Raw genomic sequence first — 14,913 nt, 5'->3', positions numbered from 1 at the left:
AATGTTTATTTGAATCACAAATAATTATGACAACAAAGTAAATGAGTGGCACCCTAAGTAATTCTCTGGCAAGTGGGCACTGGAAATGGCAATTCACATGGAAATATATCTTAAGTCCATTACAACAAGGGTTCACTGTACTTGAAACTTTCTAGTGTTAAAAATTCAAATATGATTCACATAATAACATTAAAAATAGCATTACTGAACCTATTTATAATAGTAGAAGCTTAAATCCATCACAACATGGCTAATATTAGTTAAAGAACTACATTAACAAAGTGAAGTTGTTGTAAATAAGAGCACTCATTTGACATTAGGTGATTGACACCAATAAGGTAGTATCAAAATTTACACAGGTAGCAGAGGTTTATCAGTAATATTTCCGATAAAATTACTTGAAACCCAACAGTTTAACAAAGATCAGAAGGAATGTCATTGACTCCTATTCTGAATGTAACTTTAACCACACAATATATGATTACTGGGCCTGAGCCTGGCATCAATTTTGCACAATGCATTGTAATGAATTGTTACTAATGTAGCAATTACTGCACATTGCATGGTAACAATTTCATGGTAACAATTTCATTCAGAACAAAAGCCATAGTGTGCAAAATTCATTCTAACATGCACATTTTTAAGGACATATAAACAGCTCCTTCGTACTTTTTTATACTAAACTACAGCATAGAATGGCACCACACACCCTAGCAAGACAATAAACATTAGAAAAATATTTCAAATCTGATTGCCCATGACATTAATCCAATTTATTTTTGCTACACTTAAGTTTTCTATGCTTAGTCCAGACTTATTAAGATCTTCACATTGATAACACAGCATTCTTAATCATACACATTAGCATGCATAATTTAATGTCATCAGCATTGATTAATGAAAAAATGACAAAATCTGTTCAATAATAAGAATATACATGGAGGGAAGAAGGGATAAATATTTAAAACTTAAACATACCATATACTCACACACAAAGAATTAGAATATCTCATAGACTGAGTGTAGGATTATATGTATGACATCAATTAAAGAAATGAAATAAAGAAGCAATAGATGGCAGCAACTCCACAGTCAAGAGATTACAAACTATTTGGCAAAGTTCTTCATACTACATTAAGACAACATATCAACAATGTGATAGTCAAATTTTACTTCTGAACCTAAAGTTAAAGATGAATATGGTCATACTCTAAAATAATGTGTCTGAAAAATTACTAAAATACGTTCCCCTTGGAGTAAAAAGTTAGTACATCATTTTCTTTTTAGTCTTTTGTTAAAATAAAATCACCCATTTCCTGGAAAATGATAAACATTGACAAAAAACAATTAAGTAACTTTCAAGTTTTAACTAACAGGAGCTGGCTCCATGAGACTCTAATTTCAAATTATTTGAAAAATCTAGTAGTATCAACCACCCAATCACAAAAAAGGATACAAAGAACAAAACGATCCCAATTATAGAGGTATACAAATAATGGTATACAACAGAGTAAAGTGATGACATTAATATATTATTGGGTAGAGATATAAATATATTGAAAATATTTCAGAATAACAGATCTTCTCTTTATATGGATCCTACAATATTTTCAGAATTGCTTCATACTTAATATCAGTTTTGAATTTTGAAACAAGTAAAACTGATCATAAAATTGTGACCAACTCAAAGAGATGTGGCATCACAAAGAAACATTAAATCCGGCTGATTGATGCCAGGTCATCCTGTGAAGCAGTGAACATTCAAAGCTTTCCAATGTGAACAAATGTGTAGAAAATAAAAATTTACCAACTACACAGAAATGTAGCTTCAGGTACATGGCCCAGAGAAATTCAATTCATTCAAAGGTAACAACCTGAAGAATGGTTCAGGGAATTAGGATATGGTAGTCTATTTTCTTAAGGCAGGCTTTGGATGACCTTAGACTGTATACCTGCACTTTTTTTGCTTCATATAACAAGAGAAAACTTAGAATTGGGATATAACGAATATTTTCTCTAAGCGAAAATGTTTTCAACAGAGACATTTATTCTAAAATAATATTATGAAAACTGAATGCCATGTTTTTCAAGAATTATATAAACTATCCCCTCTCTTGGACTACAATATTGACAATGTGAAATGGAATTCAGGATCGAATCCAGGTGAAGATGAATGATTTTCACTCTCTGAAATTGTTGCATTGAAATGTATATTAGCAGATGTCTCTGTTAAAAGTTACTACTGTGGCATCTCCTGCAGTTTCTTGGAATTAACATACTTTAAGGTTTAGGAAAATGTGGGAGGAAGAGTTTTAATGTACTAATTCGTTGCATTTATTTGAGAGGAATTTGAGCATAAACTTCATCATATCAGTGTCAGCCCTTATTCCAAAAAAGGTTAAGGCCTATATTATGTGAGGACTACAGAACAATAAGTATGATTTCGCAAGCAGTTAAAGTGGTTCTCAGGATCATCAAAAAGAAGATAAGAGAGATGAGCAAATAATAATTTCAGGGATGATCAGTTTGGGTTCAAGAAAGTGAGATGCACAAATGAACCCATTGCGGTAATGAGATCACTAATAGAGAGTAACATAGAATACAACCAGGATGTATTTACCTGTTTTGTACATTCTGAAAAGACATTTGATAGAGTGAACTGGGAAAAACTAGTGAATATATTGCAGAAAATAGGAGTAGATTAGAGGAATAGGAGGCTAATCCGCAACCTGCACATGTCTCAGACAGCTTAGGTTTGAGTGGGAGTGTCCAGATGGGCAGTGTTAGGAAGAGAAGTAAGACAGGGTTGTCCATTATCCCTTGTGCTGTTCAACATATATGTGAAGGAAATAATTAAAGAGGTATGGAAACAACTGGAGATACGAATGAAAGTTGGCAGGAAATACATAAAATCAGTAAGGTTTGCTGATGATCCAGCTTAAGTTTGTCAGTCAGCCAAGGGGTTACAAACTCTGCTGACCAATCGCATTGAAAAGTATTTATGATAGGTATGGGATGAGAATAATTGTAAATAAAACAAAGGAAATGCAGCATTCCAGAAAGAGAAAAGCTAAGTTAAATGTTAAAATAAGGGGCAAAATGAGTGATTCTTGAAACTGACGAATTTCTTTAGTTGACATTGGAATCTGATGAAAGATTAAATTTTGAGATGATGAGTGGGGAAACCTACATCCAATATGGCACAAGGCAATTCAAAAATAGGAACTTATTGAATGTTCCATTTTTGAGATACTTGGCCAGTAATTATTTACACAGGCCAAAAATCAATGATATAAACAATTGACCATGGCATGAATTCTGTTATAATATAGTTTTGAATGAGATTTACTATTATTGGATTACCTTGCAAGACAAAGAATCTTTAAATAGCTGCTATGTAAGGAAAATAAAGCAAGAAATGTTTGCAGAGCATATCCATCAGAAGTCTCCTGAACTTGAGGAGTAGTTTTCATGATTTCTCAGAATCTAAAATCAGACACATTAGCAGTGGGAAAAACCTGATTTGAATCCTCTCTCAGAAGCATTGATGAACATTTGTAGTACAGAGTTGACACCACATGGACTTAGACTTGTTCAGCATGCATCTATGCATTAGTATTTAATCATATGATGAATTTTCACAAAATTATTAATTATTCGAAACTTCATCCAAATGACAAAATTGCGTTTCTTCGGTAGAAAGAGCAACATTTCATAGAAAAATCATCCTTAGAAAATCAGGCCATACCCAAAATATATTTACCCAACTTGGCTGAAATTCAAAGCTTTGGTGCGACTAAATTACATTAAATATCCCACTCATTACGAATATAAACAGTTAATTTACATTAAAGTAAAATGTTCTGAAATATGCTCTATTAAAAAAATTGGTAAGGTCTTTAAGAGTGGCATTTCAAATAATTGACTAATTTAATTTCACAATATCCACAGTTGCAAGCATCAATCAAAGTTTTCTACTGAAAGAGAATATTATATTACAAAATATTACCTCTTATTTGGCAGACTTATATCCAAAACTACGGAAGCTATCATATTTCCTTCACAGACATCGCATGATCAGAAGGGTTACATTTTAATTAACCTTCCTAATATAGTCTAACCCTAAAATGGGAAGATAAACAAACAGCTCTTCAGTCTAATTTAACTTTACCAAAGGGCATGTCAAATATTTGTTCACAGAATTCAAAAATTTATGTTCCCCACTCATATTTCCAATATGTTTACAGCTAAAATCTCAAACAAAATGGTAGGCTACCATAGAGTTGAAAAGAAAATAAACATTGTTGCTTTTTCAATTTATATAATTTTTCCTCAGTGGATTACAAATTTTGACGTAGTGATTTCAAATTTCAAACAGTGCATGGGACTGCCATTCAGAAATTGCTGTATTAAAATATTGGCATCAAATTTCACTGCTGGCTGGTTTTCACTCTGCAGCTGTTCACATTGAAAATAATAAATTCAAAGAATTGTGGGAGATGCCATGGCAGTTACCTCAATGGAGTCTATGCGCATATCTCATTATTCACCTTGACAGAGATCCTTGTCAAGGCAAATAATGTTTACACAGAAATAGCTGCCTTTGAAAAAGTAGTTTTGAAACTTCTGCAAACATTTATAGGGTTGCAATGATTTCTGAGATATGGTATCTTTTTGCCAACAAGGGGCTGTCAGAAGAATATGAAAAAATGTGAAAATGTCAAATACTTGCAGCTACAAGTTGAAAATGTCTGTCTTAAACATTGGTGAAAGAATACATAAAGAAGAATGCAAGTATTTAAATTGTATTATACACATAACTATACAGCGGCACCTTTCAAAAAGCAGTTGTTTGCTTAGGTTTTCAACAGATGGATAGGCTACTTATGAAAATTGTATTATAGAATAGTTGCTAGAAGAAATTTTAGACATTAATTTAAGATATGTTCGCAATATTATCACAGAGTATTATTATATCAAAATGACTTACCTATATCCATACATGTGCTTAGTAATTTTTCTTTTACACGAATGAATTATGTTAACCTACTGATGACGGTTTGCAAAACATAGCATACATACCAATACTTATGATATGCAAATAGAATTCCCAAATATTTCAATTTTAGCTAACGGAGCTATATCAGATTATCTTCTTCACTATTTTAGAATATGTCACTTGGCTATTGAATATTTTCTTCCAAGAAGTTATCAAATAAATGATCCATATGCTTAATACATGTGAAATTGGAAATGATAATCACACCACATACTTTATGGAAAAACAATGTTCTGGTACTGAGCTACACCAAATCACAATTTAAATAATTACTGCAAATACCCATAATAAGTGCTTTACCACATAAATATGTAGGGATGTTTTTAAAAATATTTTCAAGATTTTAAATGTACTTGCAAAGAGTAAACAAATTTAAAATGAAATTGAGTAAATGCATATTTTATATAATTAAATGAGCACCAATTGTTAAAACTTCAATGGGGATGACACACATTTACAATGAGCCATTATTTGAATAAAATAAGAAAGAAATATACTTTGGCTTTATAAGCACTCCATTTTTATGCTTTAAAAAGTATGCATTGAATACACATGGGTATTTCCAATATTTTAATAAATTAGTGGACTACACTTGGCATTAAATGCAATTCTACGTACAATTGTTTACAACAGCAACAGATACATAATTTTTGAAAACTTATAAGCAAGTCCAGATGTTTAAGATACATGAATGAGTTTTATTACTGATGCATCATAAAGTTATCAGTTTAGGCAAGCCAATAAGTTAAGAACAACAAAAATATTATTGCAAAAATATGCATTACACATGCAAGATAGACTTGCACATATTTTGATGAGACTGACAGTTTTCTTAAAAACACAACTTATAACATAACGATTATATACTCTTCATATCCATTTAGTATTCATTAATATGCCAAGACAAATAGAAGATTTTTGTAGTTTGGCTCATATGCTGTGTCTTTTGTATTAATTTCTCCAAATTCTATAAGGGCATTTAACATACTATTGAGTTTTGGCAAGTCACATGCATAAAATTCTCTATAAAAACTTAAGAGCTACTTAATGCATACACTCAACCAGCTACTATTTTCATTGAAATTGCATGATGTAACCATTCCATCTGGCATTTTTCTAAAGATTAACAAATCTAGGCTATCAGAAAAGGTAGCTATTTATAGAGAGTAGGTTATTCCACTTGTTAACAACTAGCAGTTCCCTCAAGTTTCTCCTATTCAGCACAAATGAAGCTTCATAAAAAACATGAATACAAATAAAGAACATATACATATTCCTACTATGGCTGGAACAGCGCAGAAGGAAAATATGCTTACTGGGTTGGATATACTTTCCTTTAAAAATATGTGGCTATAATATTTCAGAAAACTCTCTAATGAGAAACTTATTAAAAGTCATTGGACAGTACTTCAGGTAGAGGCCTGCATTACTAAGTTCCTATTCAGAAATGAATACCAACAAATATTACAGGATAGGTCTCGTAGAAACTTTGATGATTTTGATTATTTTTGTCCTCAGAGTTTAAACTTTTTCATCTTTGGGGGTAAAGAAATTCATCGAAAAATATTTCATACCTTCAATTATGGAAGAAAAGTTTGTGAATCAATAAGTGTAGCAGGGAAAATCTAAAAAAAGGTACATGAAGCTCCTCTATTTTCGTCATTTATCACATAGTAAAACCATTTGAAATAGCCATGCTCAAGACCCCCTCATTCCATCACATTGCCTGGGAGATATGTTCCAGTATGTAGGACAACAATCAAAAAACGAAAATCAAAGCTAAGAATGTGAAATGTTAGCTTTGATTGATCAAGGAACAGCAATTGTTTCAATTTCATATTGTTTATGTAACTGACAAATTATTTTTATTGTATTTTCTTTAGTATTCACTATTTCATACTATCTGCAAAAAATATGAATATAGTATGATATCATATGAGAAAAATTTATAATAGCCACTTACCTCAATTTCTCCAAGGTCCAGTAATGTGTAGCACCATTCTTGGTGTCTTGAACCTCAACAGCAACAATGGTCCTCTGGTAATTGCGTAGGTTGCTCCGCATGCCATCCTCTCCCTCTTCTTCTTCATCAATGTCAGCTTCTTCCTCCTCATCCACTTCATCCTCAGCATCTTCATCCATTTCCACATCACCCCGACCATTGCCCACCACAACACCTGGAGGAGGCAGTAAGTCATGCGGCAGAGGGGAGTACAATGAGTCTGTGAGCAGGGTGAACTGAAATTGGACCTGAAATGGGAGAGGAGGGAAGGATTGTGAATGAAAAAAACTGCCAGGTTCAAGATGGCATACAAAAGAGTATCAACTTTCAAAGTGCAATCTCATTCAAAGCAATACTTAAAAGGGTTATTTTGTCTACTTTTCCTTCAAGGGTGAACCTTTAAACCCAAGAAAAAACCCAAAAGGCAATCCCTGTGATCACGAAAGACTTGAGGTGGCCCCTTTAGTACTTCTCAAGGAATAAGACTCTCACAACCTTGAACACCAAAAAGTATCATGATAACTAGAATGAATTTAACAGAGCAGCCACTATTTCTATTAAATACTGACCTTCTTTTTCAGTTCCACAGAGATTGCATTGGCTTCCTTCAGGAAAATGGCATTCCCCCAGAGGTCATCACGAAGGGATGTAAACTGATGGTTCTTCCACTTTCGAAAAGCCCATGCCGCAAGTTGGTACTCCCGGTCACTCCAGTTGCATTCTGCGTCAAACAAGGGGTTTACTGGAATGCCATTGGTAATGGCGCCGGAAAAACATACTGATAGTATACAGCTGTGACAGAAACTTTCACAATTACTAAAATGAGATATTACCTCAATATCTAATGGTATCATCACGCACCATTGCAAGTTGTACTCTTGGTTGTGAGAATGCATTTCATGAGTGAATGTGTTGGTTATTAAAATTAATAATGCACCATATGTACTCATTCTTAGGTTTTAACGTCTGATGTTTTAAAATTAATAATGTTGACAAGCTACGAGGTCTTCATTATGTTTAATACAGTAAAACCTCATTATCTGAAGACACAAAGGAAGAAAAAAATTAGATAATGAAATATCAGTGCTTGAAATAAATTAATTCAAAAAATTCTGATAATCGGTGGTATTTGGGTGATAAAATCATTACACCAATTGGCCTGCCCATTGAAATACAAAATTGCATTGACCTGAACAGTATTTCATTTGTACGCATAATTAGGAAGGAAACATGCACAGGTAAGAGTATTTAGTAAAAATTGGAAAATAAATGACTGCACACATGACACAGCAAACAGTAGATTTCCATCAAATGGCCTAATCCATTATAACAGCACAACCAATACTTTTGAAACAGGAGGGAGGATTATCTTTTTCTATTATTTTTGGTACCATCAAGAATCTAGTACCACAGTGACTTTTTTAGTCCTTTTTATTACTACTCACATATGGGAACTCTATGCTGAGTAAGCACTACACTGTGCTTCCTATTTTCTTAGTGCATTACCCTAGATAATAAGTTCATGCATCTTACATGCTAACCACCGAAAATTATCACATATCTAGAGTGGTCCATTGTTATTTTCCATGAATTGTGTCTTTTGAAATTATTGTAAAGATATTAAGTCAATTACTTCACAAAAGACTAGGATGTTCTAAACACCAAAAAAAGTAAAAGGCAATATGTTAATATTAAAATTGATATGGATCATAATTCAATAAAAAGGGAATTTTTTGCCAGCATAATGACAAGCAAGCCAGTTACATCCTCTACTTTGATGTTTACAGGCAGGTATTCAATTAAGAGCAGTGGATTGATGTTAATCCCACCGAGGTTAAGGTTGAGTTTTTGTAAGGATACAGATTTTTGAGCAATGATTTGAGAGTTCAATATGACTTCAGCTGTTGGAGTACTTTAAAATTTCAAATAATAATGAGATTTCCACGCTTGAAATGAATCAATTAAAAAATTCTGATAACTCCATATTTGAGTGAATACGTAAAACATAATACCATTTGATATAATCACTGTGAACATGGAATTTTCTAATTTAATTGCAGTATTTATTTGCATTATGGAATTTGAAAATAACATTCTCTATCTGGCTCTTCTGCCAAGTAAATGTGAAATTCATCAGTCATTGTCCAACATAAGAGAAAGAAGGTGTGCTTAAGACAAAAGCCATTGAAATACAGCTCTTCCCATTCAATTGACATGGTACTCCAACAAAAATTTGCTTAAATAGCCTCAAAATTCACTAGGAAATAATTTAACTTCGGTCTTCACAAGGCTTCAGGAGGAATGTGGGAAATGGAGGTGATAAAACATTGTTGCTTTTGATTCCAGTAGCTTGGATGAATCTAATAATCATCTCCTATATCCAAAAAATATATTAGAAAAATGTAGTAGGTCTATTTTCCTCATCTTTACTGTACAGTAAAGATGTTGCTTCTGTCCATATCATAAAGATTCTTATTTTGCAAGAAATGGTGAGCAGACACACACTGTCTTTATAATGCACATATGATACTTTGTGACATAAGACTGCTTAATGACAGAACATTGTCTAGAAAGATTACAAAATAAACATTGAGTAAATCATAAGACTAGATCATGTCCTCTAAAGATATAATGAGGTTTTACTGAAATCAGTTAATGTTATCCATCTAAATTTCATTAATAATCTATCAAATAAAATAATTTTAATGGCCACAACCAGAATATCATATTGTCATTGCTATAGCTTTGACCAGAAATATATATAAATATGTTCATCAATAAAATGAAATATATTGCTGGTCATATCAATGTAACAATACATTAATGTAACAAAATATAACTAAAAAACCAAGTGCAAAAGCCATACAGAGCACTTTTTATGATCCCAAGAAAACTGCTATTATATTATCCCCAACTGGAAATGTTGATAATTTCCGGTATAATAGGAGGAAACATGCCAGAAGCCACTAATTATGAAGTAGGTACATGTGTGAGTGCTATACAGCTGAAATGTGCATAACATTTCATCTTATCAATAGGTTAAGCATACAATCCTGAACTTTCAGTAGTTTCAAAACAGCCATCATCATAATCCTAAAAACCCAGCCAGTACTTTAATAAGGCCCAAAAACAGGGCAAAATATCATTGTAAATGCCACTGACAGAAAGCCAAAAGTCATAAGAATGATTAACAATTAAATCCAGGGGCAGGAGGGGATAACAAAGCAATATACCCTCCTCCCTATGGACTTTTGGAGGCACTAAAAACTTTCACATACACTACTGATGCTGTAAAATGTTTGGATGGCCCATAAGCTGTCTGACATTAGGAGTTAAATTCCACTTGAAAAAGTCAACAACCTTCCTAATTAAAAACCTGAAAATAGATATTTATTTATCAAACCCAATGTACAAACCTGACTGACCTACCCTTGAATTAATAAAATATAAGGTCATATGACCAAAAAGCACCAATCAGTCCTAATTACAATGGAAGATAGTAGAGACCATTACCAAGACAGGGATACATAACTTTAAACTTCTCCATGAGAAGAGCTCATTGTGTTTGAAAGGCTTACCATTTTATTTTATATTCAATTTTAGGAATTCCAAGGAAGTTTATTTCATTCCCACACTTCTTATATCTTCCCAGTCTTCACACTCAATTTCAAGAGATGAGATATTTAAAATAGGTTGCACAAGAGGTAAACTTTGAATTCAGGTTTCCATTAAAACTTGAGTTTAAAAATGTAGTTCAATCCTGGATTATGATGAACCCCAATAATATGAGAATGATTTCATAAATGGAGACCATATCAGGGATAGGTAACCAGCTTGAGGAATCAATCATTTTGTTAGTTCATCCATCACAACAATGAAGCAAATAAAAACAAACATGCAACAACATGGGTGAAGAAAATGCATAAGTGCTAGTGCAGAGGAGCTACCTACTAGATTGGTATTGTTTAGAAATATGATACCAGGACCAGTTAGGCATGGCCATAGCTTCTACCCTCCCAACTATCCTTCCAAGAAATATGAACTCCAAGTTCTGCGTTATCAAGCCCAATGCTTCTCTTTTTCAGCACCAACAAGCAGTCCTTTTTTTGTTAAAAGTAGCACTAATAGAAATTAAATAGAGATCAAAGAAAGTAAAACAAGTTTGATAGTGGCAAAATAGATTTAGCTCTGATGGGTGAATCAACAAACAATTATCTCTCTTTTATATCTCTTCAATTTACAGAGACAATGATGATGGATAGGGATGATACTAACAATTCTTACATTTAAACTTCACTGAAGAGATATAAACTTTATCTTCCAAATATGAGAATCAGAGAGATCCAGGGTTCCCATTAATGGGTTGATGAACATCTTTGAACCATGCTGGTGGTATTCTGTAGTATGCCTCAGGGGTCTCACTGGGCCTCACTTATCACAGATTTACCCTTTCACATAATTCATCCAAAATATTAACTTTATGCTGATGAACATAGCTCAACCGTCATCCAACTTATAAGCAAAGTGATGCTATAAAAGTAAAGGAAGATGTGAGCTCTAGTTGGCCACATTAAAATCTTTTGAAAATAATTTATCTCTATACTGAACACATCATTATTGGTACTTCCAAATTTGAAAACAAACTTAACTAAAAAATTCTATTGAGAGATTTCAACAAAAATTCCAAAAATTATCATACTGAAAACTTTATTTTCTTTCATTTCAAGTCATTTTTCTAATCATGTACAACATGATGATATTATTGCAAATGAAAACTACAAGTTAATTCATGGGGGATAGGTTATTGATTTGATATTCTTTTGTAAGTTCTGCAAACATTTTTTGGAGTGTTTTGTACAAATATTATTTTCATGAAAATTTCCTCAGCATGAGGTATATGCAAAATAAAAGCAAAGCAAGTAAAATCAAAGCAAAATACTGTACTTAATGGGAAATGCACAGTGGATATGCTCTCATGCACAATAAAACTGGTGGTTATGCAAATAGCTAATGAAACTAAATGCAAAAGGAGTTACATTTCTCTTACAAATACTGGCAAATCTTTATGCAGTCACATCACTATTTCATACATACATGATAAAATAGTTCGCTTAATGGTTAGGAATTTAATAGTTATTTTTTGCAAGACATTGGCATTCATCTTCATAGAATTAAAGCTTTCTAAAGAATATAGTCACCAAAAGATGGGGTGTCTACAGTAGGTATAATAAACAATACAATGTGCAATGTGCTTTACCATACGACAGGCAATACAACTTTCCATATACTTGAAAAAAATACTGTGGTTAGTGAGAAATCAAGCAGCATCATGGACTATTCAATATTAATTTTGTGTAATAAAATATGTTATACAATAAGATAAAATGAAAACCTGCCATTAAAAACCTATGAACTACAGATTATTTTGTAAACAGAACATGAAAAAAGTCAAATATGTTTACTCAATGTCATTAAATTAACTTTAGATTGACCTAGACATGAGTAAATATGGTGCAAAAATGTATTCTAAGTTACCTTGATTATTTTAAACAAAATTTACGGGAGAAAAGGATTTAAATTCTACTATAAAATATGAAAAATAATTATTAACTCAACTTCAGTGCCACTACTATTTTTCTCACATGCTGCAAAATAACCACCATAAATGCTAGTACATAATTCAACCTATCATGGGAGAAAATAAACTCCTAAAATTTAGTACCAAACAAATAAGATAATTTTGTAAAATACATATTAATGACAATAAAGTTGATGATATATTTGATAGTCTGATTGAGGTTACCATCATTTTCATTCTGTTGCTCTTTTCCATGTATTTTATGATAATAAGTTTTATTGAAAGTACTAACTGTATATTAAACATTAAATAATGACTGCAAATTAAATTAATAGGAACGTGTTTTTATAAGCGACTCAAATATTTCAACCAAAATATGACTAGGGCAGAGGGCATAAATATGGTTCCTACAACTACCATGACTTCCATTTTTAATGAAAACATATAAAAAATGCAAAAGTAAAACTGCATAATTTTGGGAAAAACTACCATAGTTTGTACCTGAAGCTACTTCTCAGAATACAGTTATGGCTTTCATGGCCAAAATCAATAAAGAAATTGAAATAAGGACTATTTCCACTCGCTGAATGCACATATTTATAATTTTGAGCTTCAGGAATGAACAGATTAGATATACAATTAAATGGTGTACTTCATAAACAAACCTCATTTTTTTACATTAAATTATAAATCCCCAATTTACACAAAGGATCTACTATGAAAACCTTTGGGTAACTCACTTCAAAATTGCTTGTCAAAATTACCACAAAACCTTGAAAATTCAGATGCACATCTTAACAGTTGCATAATCTGAACATGGCATGGCCAAATACGGTAGGTGGTTTATTTAGAGATTGTAAGATGGCAGTGCTACTACAACCTGTGGGAGAGGCAATTTGGATTTGAACTTTTTTTTAATTATGGAAACTAAAGGATAATATTTCAATAATGAATCAATTTCTGGCAGTTCATTTTAAGTCACGAATATTAAGTGCTACTGGAAGCTTCATAAGTTGAAGATTCATACGTTTATCAAAATGGTCCATATGTTATTTGCATATCTATTTAGCCTCTTTGGCTGATGCTTCCCATGTGCTATCCTGGTTCTTTACCCATAGTACATTGCTATTTTCTATTGAAATTACCTTGCCAGTCAATTTATATAATATTTTATTTTTCTTTGAAATTTTACATATATTTATGGCTTGACAGAAGTCATTTGGGAAAAATGACTTTCATAGCTTGTAGATCTCAATGAAACAATGATGGTAAATATTCATCCAGAGGTCATCTTACCACTAGATGACCTCACAAAGAGGACTTTTTGGGGTAAATGAATTATTTCAACTCAAAATATCATAAATAACTCTGATCATATGTCTCCATAGTGTCAATTTATACACCAGCATTTATGGTAAATTAAATTTCATAAGACCAAATGTAAATGGCAATAAATCTGTTTAAGAAGTCTCAACTAAAGTAAAAACATGCTTTCAGATAAATTTAAAATAAGATATTTTACTATAACTAATAGCTAAATTAACTTCATAACCAAACTCATGGGTGTGAATTCCTTTTCCATAACCTGTATACTTAGTTTTCTTCTTAACTTGTGACCTGTTGCTGCATATGACCAGATGTATTCATGTGAGAGTGTGTACTAGCAGGAAGAAGCATAAGATAGTTACCAAAAATATCCTCCTCATTGTTAAAGTCTTCTGGAGTGTATGAACTATACATTGACATAGTCATACTTTGCTCTTCAACTTGTTTCTGCAAAGCATCTATGCGTGCTTCGTAATTCTGTGAAAGAGAAAAATATCCTTTACAACTAAACAGAGTGTGTACATTGAATATCACCAATTAATCTAAGTTTTCATTAACTCAATTCAGCTGCTGGACCAAATTGGCCCCAAGGTTACACTGAGAAAAGGACTACACCAGTATTGATGGTGTATTAATAGATGGTAGGGATCAGCATCATATAAATGCATTCCGCTTTACAATTTTTAACATGAGAAAGTTGTCATTATGAAGGAATTGGTGAGTACTAGTTTCTGCAATCAGTTTCCCCTTATTAACAATAACAAAAAATAATTACAAAATCGATCGACATTTTTTCCCTAATTTTTCTGAAAAAGCCTTGAATCTGATTTTGCTGCTAAATCTTCCAGCATAATTTTTCACACAAGTAAGTTTCTAAGTTGAACCACAATTAGAAAATTTTGATTTCTGCACACAACTTACTGATACTGATGTGCCTCAAACCATTAA

The 14,913-nt window shown here is 32.3% G+C and overlaps 1 protein-coding gene across 10 annotated transcripts in view; it reads right to left on the bottom strand.

Moving 5' to 3' along the window:
* The window catches only part of unc-104 (kinesin family member unc-104), a 152,485-nt gene that overhangs the window by 43,796 nt on the left and 93,776 nt on the right, over positions 1-14,913 (bottom strand). For 8 of the 10 annotated variants that reach the window (XM_071582675.1, XM_071582676.1, XM_071582682.1 and 5 more), the window contains 3 exons: positions 14,328-14,442; positions 7,631-7,803; positions 7,023-7,309 (listed from right to left, as the gene is read on the bottom strand). In XM_071582675.1, coding sequence (XP_071438776.1) covers positions 7,023-7,309; positions 7,631-7,803; positions 14,328-14,442 — 575 coding nt within the window. The remainder of the gene's footprint in view (positions 1-7,022; positions 7,310-7,630; positions 7,804-14,327; positions 14,443-14,913) is intronic. The other 2 variants (XM_071582677.1, XM_071582684.1) reach the window with 1 other exon arrangement.

The sequence above is a fragment of the Hetaerina americana genome, unplaced genomic scaffold (genome assembly GCF_022747635.1).
Source record: "Hetaerina americana unplaced genomic scaffold, ioHetAmer1.1.p SCAF_12, whole genome shotgun sequence".
NCBI classification, from domain to species: domain Eukaryota; kingdom Metazoa; phylum Arthropoda; class Insecta; order Odonata; family Calopterygidae; genus Hetaerina; species Hetaerina americana.
The sequence above is the reverse complement of the archived record's forward strand: the minus strand, read 5'-3'. Positions and strand labels throughout refer to the sequence as shown.